We start from the raw sequence: 11715 nt of genomic DNA, 5'->3' as shown, positions 1-11715 counted from the left end.
GTGTGTGTGTGTGTGTGTGTGTGTGTGTGTGTGTGTGTGTGTGTGTGTGTGTGTGTGTGTGTAAAGTGTCTGAGGCCGGATCTGAACTCAGGTCCTTCTGACTCCAGGGCTGGCACTCTACTTACTGCTCCATCTAGCTGCCCCAATGTGAAATATCATATTGAAAAATCTGCTGACTTGGAAAATAGATTCAGGAGAGAAAATTTAAAAACTTTTGGACTACCTGAAAGCCGTGATCAAAAAAAGAACCTAGAAATCATCCTTTAAGAAATTCTCAAGGAAAATTGCCCTGATGTTTTAGAACCAGAGGGCAAAATAGAGGTTGAAAGAATCTACCAATCTCCTCCTGAAAAAGATCCTAAAAAGAAAACTAGGAATATTATAGCCAGGTTCTGGAGTTCCCAGATGAAGGAGAATATATTACAAGCTACCAGGAAGAAACAATTTGAATACTGTGGAAACACAATCAGGATAACACAGAACCTGGCAGCTTCTACACTGAGGGAGCGAAGGGCTTGGAATATGATATTCCGGAGGTCAAAGGAGCTGGGATTAAAACCAAGAATCATCTACCCAGCAAAACTGAGTATCATGTTTCAGGGGAAAATATGGTCATTCAGTGGAATAGAGGACTTTCAAGCATTCTTGCTGAAAAAACCAGAGTTGAATAGAAAATTTGACATTCAGATACAAGAAGCAAGAGAAGCATGAGAAGATAAACAGGGAAAAGAAATCATAAGGAACTTATGAAAGTTGAACTACTTATATTCCTATATGGAAAAACGATAATTGTTACTTATGAAACTTTTCTCAGTATGAGAATAGTTGAAGGGAATGGAAATGCATATATATATATATATGTATACATATATATATATGTCTATATTGGAGAGTATGCGGATGTATGAATTCATATGTGAGTATGGGCATATATGTGTACAAGTATACATAGACAGAGGGTACAGGATCAGTTGAATAGGAAGGGATGATACTTAAGAGGTGAGAGAGGAATATAATGAGAGGAGAGAGGGAGCAATAGAATAGGGTAAATTATCTCATAGAAGAGGCAAGGGAAAACTTAAAATGGAGGGGAAGAATAAGAAGGCAAAAGGGAACAAGTCAACTTTATTCTCAATGAATTTGGCTTAGAGAGGGAATGACATACACACTAAATAGGTCATCTCATCCTACAGGAGAGTAGGGGGTAAGGGGATGAGAGGGGGAAGGATGGAAGGGAGGGCAGTCTCGGGTGGGGAGGGAAGTTGGAAGCACACACTTTTGAAAAGGGGCAGGATAAAAGAAGAGAATAGAACAAGTGGGGGGTGCGATGGGATGGAGGGAAATATAGTCAGTCTTTCATAATATATCCACTATGGAAATGTTTTACGTAGCTACACATGTACAACCTATATTGAATTGCTTATCTTTCCAGTAAGGGTGAGTGATGAGGGACGTAGGGAAAGAATCTGGAATTCAAAGGTTTAAAATAAAATGTTTAAAATATATATAATAATAATTATTATTATTTTACTTGTAACTGGGAAAAAAGATAGACAGGCACTGGGGCATAGAGATCCACCATGCCCTACTGGAAAGTCGGAACGGGGATGGGAGAAGATATAGGAGAGAGCAGATTGGGGGAGGGGATATTCAGTGGGATCGCTGTTTTTGGGGTGGTAGGTAGGGGAAAAATGGGGAGAAAATTTGTGATTCAAAATCTTGTGGAAGTGAATGATGTAAACTAAAAAAAAAATAAAAAGAAAAAAATATTTATTTTTAATTTATTTATTTACTTTTAGTTTACAACATGCAGTTCCACAGTCTCTTAAGTTTCAAATTTTCTCCTCCTCCCTCTCTTTTCTTCTCCCTCCCTTAGCGGCATGTAATCAAATATAGGTTCTACAAATACCTTCATGTTGAACATTAGTCACAAACAGAGATATTCTTAATTAGACTAGAGAATCCAGTTCATCTCACACATATTTTAGTGAACTCATCCTTCTGTGCCTTCTCATTTCATTACTCTTGTCCACGTTTTCCCATAAATTCTCTGGAGGGGCTTCACCCATAATGGTTGGGGGGTTTTCTTTAGATCAGTGGTATCTAAACTTTTTTGATGGTTCTTCTCATCAATGGTAAATAATTTGGAAACATGCACCCAATAAAAGTATCTGCTTTTATAAATTTTGATATTAGTCATGGTATAAATTATTAATATATTGTTTATAAAATAATAGAATTGTAATGCACCTTAAAATTTTCAAAATACTTTCCTGTTTAACTTATTTCATTTGGTCCTCACAACAGACCTGTGAGATAGGTGCCATTATCATTGCCATTTTTTTTTTAAGCAGTTGGGGTTAAGTAACTTGCTCAAGGTTACACAGCCAGTTATTTCTGGGTGTGGTGCTAAGTATCTCAGCCCGGATTCGATCCCCAGGTCATCCCGACACTGGGGCCAGTGCTCTTACTCGCTGTGCTACTTGGCCGCCCCTATCATTGCCATTTTACAAATGAAGTAGCTGAGGTTGATATAGGTTAAGTGACTTCTTCAGGTCTAATAGCCTCTGGTGAGAAATGATGAGGGTCTGAACTAAGGTGGTGGCTGTGTGATTGCATAGAAGGGAATGGTTGCAAGAGACATTGTCAAAATAGAAACAAAAAGATTTGGCAGCTGCATGTGTATGTTGGTTGAATAAAAATGAGGACTTGAGGATGACATTGAAGTTGCAAATCGAAGGGATGGCAAGGATGATGGTTCTCTTGACAAAAACTGGGAAGTTTGGAAAAGAGATGTGTTTGGTGGGCAAGTTAATATAATGAGAACTATAATGCAGTAGGTATAGATGACCCATCTATACTTATTCATCCTGTGTCATTTTCTCCAACCCAAAGGGAAGAGAGGCCAGGGGGGAGTCAGGGCTTTTATTTTACAGAAGCCTTTGAATATAAGAGACCACCTATGGAAGGACACCTGCCATAGTCATGAGGTGATAGGGGGAGCAGGGGAGAAGTATACTGTGTTGCAGAGGAGAAAGGTTGGTGTCAGGTTTAGGGTTGGATTATAACTGTCCCTAGAGCCCCAAGAGTGGTACAGAAGGAAGTAGATTTGGGAGCTTGTATAGGAGGACCTAGAGTGGAGGGAGGAGTAATGGGTGAAGAAAGGGAAGTGGTTCCATTGAGGAGGATGAGATGAAAACCCCTCTTCTCATTTTGCAATTGATTGATTGCAAACCTTGATGTTGTGCCACATTGGAATCCACTGCTCCAAGTCACTTGAAAATTCTTTGATATCGGTGGATATCCAAGTAGATATCTTAGATGTGGGCTTTCTGTTATTTCTTTCTTATTCTTGATATTTAGTTATCTGTCTCTGATCTGTGTTTCAGATGCAGATTAAATTCTGTCTTCTGAGGCAGTTTCTAGGCTCTTTTAGTCTCCTTGTGGTAATTTATTACATTAGATAATTTTCTTAAGAGTTTCTGAATAGTCAGTGTTGATGTCTGTTTTTTTACCCATAATTTCCCTTTTTTGGAGGGGTGGGTTCAATAGCTTTTTAAAAGAGGATTGGTTAGAATTGCTTTGATTTCTTGATGTTTTCTCATTTTAAATTTTTTTAATTTGACATTGATATTAATCTTTATTTTAGTGAGTTGTTCTGGTTGTTCATAGGCAGTTGATTTGGAAATTTTTCACATAACTAGTTTATTAAAATTTAATAAGCTTATTTTGTATGTGATTTTTTTTTATTAGGCACTTACTATGTCAAGCACCTTCCAACTCTCTTCCCAAAGTGTTCATGATAGAAAGGCATGAAGTCTTTGGTTTTAAAAAGTCTTTTTTCTTAATCCTGAACTATGCTTTCCAGCTCATTTGTCATCCTCCTTTATGCACACTTTTGCCCTGGTGTCATGAAATATTAAAGTATATTTTGATTTAATTTTGAGGATTTCAATAAGTTTTTCATACTTGATTGCCCCTCAGATTCTTGAAAACAGCTCTCATATTTCCTTTAGTTATTTTCCCCACAAGACAAGTATCTTCAGTTCCTACAGTTAGTCCCCATTTAATATAAGCTGAAGACCAGTGAATTATATGTTATAATTTAGGTAACTATCCTGAAAATTGACCAATCAAAGGGGATTAAATGTGAAAATACAGTTAATTTGGTATTAACACATAATGATTAATGGAAAAATAAAGACTTTAAATGTCGTTCCCCAGTATCTACATCATTTGCTGTATTCCTTTCTTTGGACATTAGCTTTCCTTCTCCTTTCAGAAGAGAAGCTAGTCTAACTTGACTTTCAGCATAACTGTTAAGTAGAGATTATAAGATAAATATAAGATCTTTGCTGTTGTGATTATATTGTTAAAGCTTGAGGTGTGTGGGGTTATATTAAGTATCATGATAATTTTTGTCTTAAACATGATGTAATAGCTGTAGGGAAAATCAGAGTAGTTTTGCATAATGACTGTTACTTAGAGCTAGAAAAATTTAATTGCTACTAGGGAGTAATTTCCTATTGTGGGTTTTGTTTCTAAAGTTTTCAGTACAAGAATGAGAATGAATATATCTACACACAGTGTAAAATGTGGCACTGAGAAAAATTATAATTACTTGTTGCAGTCAAAGATGGCTTTGGGTACAGAATTTTCCAACTATAGAATTGGGTATACCATTCCATAAATAGTATTTACAATTTTCTGTATAAATGTAGTTTGTGAGAGTTCATGTGAATAGAGTAAAAATATAGTTTAAAAATTACCAATAACTTTATTTTTTGCCATAGAAAATGACTGAAATATTGGAACATCATTTCTACTGGAAAGCCAATTAACATCCATTCCTCAAATACTTGATCACCATCAGCCCTAGCATGGCGCAGAGCAGTCCACAACTTGATGTCCAGATACTCCATGATCTCCGGCAACTTTTCCCTGAGATTCCAGAGGGTGTGGTATCACAATGCATGTTGCAGGTAGATTGCAGAGTAATGAAATAGAAATATAAAACTATTAGATTGCCCTAGAATTTACAGTTTGAGCAGTGTTCTACTTTTGAGTTAAATAAAATCATGGAAACATGAAGTGAAAAATTGTTGGAAACGAAATAAAAGGAAAGACTTCAATAATTTCCCCTTTTTATGTTTTGTCTAGTTTAACTACTTCAGCCCCCAAATCCTTAGAGTAGCAATATTGTTCTAAATGTTTTTGTCATTTTCTTGTTTATACTTTTAAATATTAACCTATTTTCTCCCTATCATAAAAAAGTTTTAGATATTTCATTGCCATGTTATTTTTTATAGTATCTGATAACCTTTATACCAGGTAAATCTACTTCCTTAAAATTAAGCCCATTCAATTTGTCTTGTTATATTTAGAAATTGGAAATATACTTATAATGAAATGGATGTTACTTTCCCATTTCTTTTTAGTCCCGAAGTAAAATGAAGTTTCTTCCCTAAGGGTTCACTATCCCTTCTCATTAGATCTGTAGTGAACTTTATGTTACCACCACCCAAAAGCAAAAAAATAGTGTGATCACTCCTTAAGGCTTTTCATTTCTTTCATTGTATTCCCAATGTCCAGCATAATACCTTGAACACTGTTCCAGACATATGAAAGTCAGATGTGATGGATAGAAGGCTGATCAGGTAGACCTGGATACAATTCCTTACTCTGATTTATACAAGCTCTGTGATCATGGGCAGATAGTATAACCTCTTAGTTCCCCAGGAAGCTCTTTAAGAATATGTTATAGGCAATTTGCTTATCTACATTGGTGGAGGGAATTTTTAAAACAGGAGGTCCTTACATGGTTTACATGTATGATGTCTTACACATCATAAACACAAGAAATGTTTAACTTGAATTACTTGGTATTTTCTAGCACTGCCACTTCACCCACTATGTCCATTTGAATTTAATAGATGGTTCAGATAGAGAAACTAAATTTTGCCTTCACAGTGAGGGAATATGGAGATACAAATTGATAACAAGTCTTAAGTACATTGTTACTTAAGTAACATTACTCAGTTAATTCAGTATAGCTTTAAAATATTAAATCATCTGTCCCAGAAACTCCTTGTCTTCATTCTCCCTTTTAATTCATGAACCCTTTTTAAGATATCCTCCTTTTGGGGGGGGTGGGGTAGGGTTGGGGAGAGTCTTAGCCCTCTCCCTTTGAGTCCATAGACTTTAGTCAACCTTTTGGTTTCTGTAGAAGCAAGGTCATTTTCTATTTGAGTTTTCTGCTTTTGACTTCTGTTGAATTGCCTTAACAACTCAGATCATTTGTTCTGTTTGCTCTTCCTGGTGTTTTTTACCCAATATGTATTCTCTTTACAGTTAGGCTATTTTAAGAAAATTATTTCTTCAGTCCCTCCATTATAAACCCACTCATTCTAATCTCTCTCTTTAGCTATTTCTTAGTCTCATCTTTACAGTGTTGTCATCCATTGTCTTCAGTTTTTAACTTTCTTGGCATAGCTTACAGTCCTTTATTCTTAGTAGCATAGATTTCTCCTATGCTTTCTTTTAAGAATTATCAATACATTTGTATTATAGACTCAGGAATAGCATCATCCTTCTATTTAAACATTAAATGCACATTTAACATTTTAAACACAAACTTCAGGCCTTTATTAAAGATCATCTTTCAATTCATTCTCAGCCAAAACTCCCCAAAAGGGAGATAAATATTTTTGCCACATTTTCATTAGTTATTTATTGCTTTTCCTTTCAGATGCTTGAGTGATTCTATACATATTTTAGTTCTCTTTTTAGGCTAATAATAGGATATTAGTTAGTGTCTATAAAATAATTGAAGTTCCTAAGAACAGATTCTTTCTTTGTATCCCCAGTGCCTCATAAAGTTTGTTGCACATTTTTTAGGCGCTTAATAAATGCTTGTTGAATTTAATTCAACAACCCTATTAAGTAGGTATTTCAACTCTTACTGGCCCCCTTTTACAGATAAGGAAACTGAGATTCAGGTTGTCATCTTTGTTCTTTACATTTTTCTCAGAGTTCCTTTTTGCAGAGTACTTTGTCCATTTGTATGGCTTTACTGAAGACAAATTAGACTCATCCCTCCCAGATTTTTATATATAATATACACATATACACATGTATGTATATGTATTTATTATAATAAATGTATTGTACAGAGCATGACATTGTTTACTCTTGTTTAACTTCTTTTTATCTCCTGTTATGACACTTTTCTGCTGTATTTGCATTTTAAAAATTCATCTTTTGTTGCTGTAGGGATTTGTTGTGGAGATAGTTACAAATCCAACTTGTGAACAGTATTTTGAAATTGAATCCTAATTTGCAAAACACCTTTCATAAGTTGATGTGGAAAACTTTTCATTCAAACCATTAAAAGAAATCTCATTCCCAAATTGATTTGTCTCAAAAAGAGTTTTATATTTTTCTTCTACATGGTGTTTTGAAAGATTTATAAGAAGATACATTTCTTATCTCTTCCTTATTCTACTCTAGAGAAATCAATGAAATTTCTCATTTGACATTCTTTTCACCTAAAAATTTTGAGTCTACTTTCTGTTGTTGAATTTCTTGTCTTACTACCCTGTGTTTCTTTGATCGCTAGATGGCTTTTCTGTAGTTCTTTTTTCTCTTGCAAAATGTCCTTTTCCCAGCTATTAATAGGAAAAAATTTTAATGTGAATTATAAGAAATAAACTTTGGAGGCAAATAGAAAAATTTTTAGGTTATTAACACAACATATCGGGGCATTTAATTTATTCTTGATTATGTACACACTAATAAAAACAGAACACAATTAATTTTTCTTTTATTTTAATGGGACCTGCTTTCCAAGTTTTTCCTTTGTGTTTAATAAAGGCCATTTATCACCTTAATAAGATGTCATTTTAGTCATCGATTTAATATGAAAAGAAGGAAACTTTGCTTAGATAAAATATTTTGCTTGTTTTATAACATTTCAGATTGATATATTTTTTTAGTGGGTAACTGACTTTTTAAACCATTTAATAATTTTGAGGGGTGGCTAGGTGGCACAGTGAATAGAGCACTGGCCCTGGAGTCAGGAGGACCTGAGTTCAAAACTGGCCTCAGACACTTAACACACACACAGACACACACACACACACACACAAAACTAGCCGTGTGACCTTGAGCAAGTCACTTAACCCCAATTGCCCTCCAAAAAAGTAAAAAAAAAATTTTTGTAATTTTGAAAGTTTGCCCAAGTGTAAATCTCTTAAGATGTAATTGGCTGTATGGATTTTAGTATGGGAACCAAATCTGATTCAAAATCACTTTGTGGGCCAGGCCTTACCTAGTTGAAAATATGTCCCCTGTTTTAAAGAATTTGTTTAAGTTGTTTTCTTTGTTTAACTTAATTTTCTCTTGTGAACTAATAGGTAAAAGTATATGGCAAAACTGATGAAAAGGCTAATTTGAATTTTAAATGTTTAGGAAGTTCACATTGGGATTGTTTTCAGTTCTAGTAAAAACTGGAGTGGGTGTTTTATCAAATTTTAGTAAAACTGAGTCTATCTATTAATTGAATTTGTTGCATATTAATGTTATTTACACTTAAAATTTACTGTGTCAAAGGTGTAGTTAACTACCATTTTCCAGATTTTTTTAATTGTAAAAGATATCTAATGAATGAATGAAAATAAATAATTAAAGATTATTAAGTGCTGATGATACAGAGCACAATGTTGAGAAATGGGGGTATGAATACAAAAGCAGTGAAAGTATCTGCCTTCAAAGAAATGCCTTCTAATAGGGGCTCAACATACATAGTGGAATGGTCTTTACAGGAGGGCATTTTGGTTCAGATGATTACAGGGCAGTAGGAGAATAGTACACACCTCATCCAGGAGAAAGCAAAGTTGATTTGATCCTGGTTCCAGAACTGGAGGGGAAGACAGACTTGAGGAGAGGATAACTGAGTAGAGAATGGCTTTTGTGATAAGAAAGGTAGGAAATAACTTGAAGAATGGCTGGAGTTTTCCTGAAGTAGTGTTTTGGGAGACACAGTCAGTCATTAGTACAGTAGGCTTAAATTCCTCCAGAGCATGGGTTCTGGCCTAGACTGCTAAGGAGGTGGTTATGATTATACTTCTGGGATAGGGATCTGGGGCCTGCTAACTTTCTTATACATGTAGCATTTTTAAACAGCCAGTATCTTCTTTTATATATAATTTATAATAAAAAGTTTTTGGAGATTCTTAGATAATATATATATATGTATATGTATATATATGTAAGTACCTTTTTGAAGTAATAATCAACAAATGTTATTAAGTGCTTAGGACCAGAAAAATAATGTAAGCCAGGTGTAAAATAGTAAAAATAATTTTTTAATCCCTCCTTATTTAAAACTATGATCTTTTCTGTGGCTAAAATATTATTTTATCATGGCTCTGTTAAGCTTTACTTGAGCTTAACGTTATTTATAGTATTATAGTTCATTAATGTGCTGATATAACCTTGCTGTTTTCCCCCTTCTTAGAATAACAACAACCTGGAAGCTTGCTGTCGAGCCCTTTCACAGGAAAGCAGCAAATACTTGTATATGGAATACCAGAGCCCAGATGACAACAGGATGAATAGAAATCGCTTTTTGCACATTAATCTGGGTGTCCATCCACCTAGTTACCATACAGGAGATGGAGCTCAACTTAATGGTGGTCGAACACTGGTACATAGTTCAAGTGATGGTCATATTGATCCACAACACACTCCAGGTAAACAGCTGATATGTTTAGTTCAGGAACCACATTCAGCCCCAGCCGTTGTGGCTGCTTCTCCTAACTACAACCCATTTTTTATGAATGAACAGAATAGAAATGCAGCTACTCCTCCTCCACAGCCACCTCAACAGCCATCTTCCATGCCAACAGGAATGAATACATCTGCTATGCAAGGGCCTTCACCACCACCACAGCCACCTCCCTCATACATGCACATACCTCGTTATAGTACAAATCCAATTACTGTTACAGTATCACAAAACCTCCCCTCTGGACAGACTGTTCCCAGAGCTTTACAAATTCTTCCACAAATTCCAAGCAATCTCTATGGGCCTGGTTCAATATATATTAGGCAAACATCTCAAAGTTCATCAGGAAGACAGACTCCTCAGAGCACACCCTGGCAGTCCTCACCACAAGGCCCCATACCACATTATAATCCACGTCCTTTACCTGTTTTTCCACATCAGCAAAACTACCAGCCTTCTCAGTATTCTCCCAAACAGCCACAGATCCCTCAAACTGCTTATCGATCGCCACCAACTTCTCAGTGTCCTTCACCTTTCGGTTCTCCTCAGCATCAAGTACAACCTCCTCAGTTGGGTCATCAGAGCACACATGTCTTTATGCCACCTAGTCCTTCAACTACTCCACCCCATCTGTATCAAGCACCTCCAAGCTATCAGAAACAGGGAGGTCATTCAGTATCCTATCTCCCTTACAGTGCATCTAGCTTATCCAAAGGTTCCATGAAGAAGATAGAAATTACAGTTGAACCCCCACAAAGACCTGGGACAGCAATTAATAGAAGTCCTTCACCAATAAGTAATCAACCATCTCAACGGAACCAACACCCATTGTATACAGCCACTACTCCACCGTCAAGTTCTCCTTCAAGAGGAATGTCTAACCAGCCCAAACCTCCATTTAGTGTTAATCCAGTATATATTACATACACACAACCAACTGGACCTTCGTGTGCTCCAACACCATCTCCTCGGGTAATGCCAAACCCAACAACAGTTTTCAAAATAACAGTGGGCCGAGCAACAACTGAAAATCTTTTAAATTTAGTGGACCAAGAAGAGCGTTCTGGAGCACCAGAACCTATTCAGCCCATTTCATTGATACCAGCACTGGGAGGAGAAAAGGGAAGCCATAAGTATCAGAGAAGTTGTAGTTCTGGATCTGATGATTATGCCTATACTCAAGGTAAATTTTTTTAATCTACATGAAATTTAGTCTTTATAATGATTTTTTCTCTGGTGTTGTGTTTACAGAGTAAATAATATTCCTTTATGTCAAAGGTTTTCATGTGAGTAGTTTTCTTTTCAAGATTCTATTAATGCTAAATATATTGGGCAACTATCAGCTTCAGGCTGACTAAAGAACACTTTCAACATTGGAAAAATAGTTTAATGAAAGATACTAAGAAAAAATATAGACAAATGAGACACATAAAGAAATATGTTAGACATTTGGAGAAAATACTATGAAGAAACAGGTATGAAGTATAGATAATTTAAAAAAAATAATGATGAACAATAAATGTAAGGGTAGAAGTGGAAATGGTGATAGAAAGGGTTTAGAATTAAGTGGCTTTTGATCCTCTGAAATAAGTGGGATATATAAATCAATTCAGATTGTGCAGAGATATTTTAAATTAAAGATACCCTGAGGACTAAGGTAGAAGAACCAAAACTTCACCAATTTCTAAGGAAGGTAATTTCTGTTATTTTTTATATCTGATATTAGTCATAACTGAAGTATACCTAAGTATAGAAATAGAGATAATTTTAGAAAAACTTTAAAATATTTTGTATGTTCTGATATTAAGAATAATTAAGTCTTACTCTGATATACATATGATTAATTTGGTAGCCCTTTCAGGAGAAAATTATAAATGGCAGTGACAATAGAGTTAGGAAAGAATTGGAAATAAGAAAATAGAGTCAAC

At 35.3% G+C, this 11715-nt stretch overlaps 1 protein-coding gene across 4 annotated transcripts in view; it reads left to right on the top strand.

Annotated features, from left to right (window-relative positions):
* The window catches only part of TAB3 (TGF-beta activated kinase 1 (MAP3K7) binding protein 3), a 109243-nt gene that overhangs the window by 46800 nt on the left and 50728 nt on the right, over positions 1-11715 (top strand). For 2 of the 4 annotated variants that reach the window (XM_069065658.1, XM_069065659.1), the window contains exons 2-3: positions 4794-4982; positions 9518-10970. In XM_069065658.1, the coding sequence (XP_068921759.1) occupies positions 4881-4982; positions 9518-10970 (1555 nt within the window). In that variant the 5' untranslated portion in view covers positions 4794-4880. Of the gene's footprint in view, positions 1-4793; positions 4983-5592; positions 5658-9517; positions 10971-11715 lie in introns of those variants that run through there. The other 2 variants (XM_069065661.1, XM_069065660.1) reach the window with 2 other exon arrangements.

This window comes from Petaurus breviceps, unplaced genomic scaffold (genome assembly GCF_028583685.1).
Source record: "Petaurus breviceps papuanus isolate PSGF00001 unplaced genomic scaffold, PetGlider_PUasm1.0 90696, whole genome shotgun sequence".
Lineage (NCBI taxonomy): Eukaryota > Metazoa > Chordata > Mammalia > Diprotodontia > Petauridae > Petaurus > Petaurus breviceps.
The sequence above is the reverse complement of the archived record's forward strand: the minus strand, read 5'-3'. Positions and strand labels throughout refer to the sequence as shown.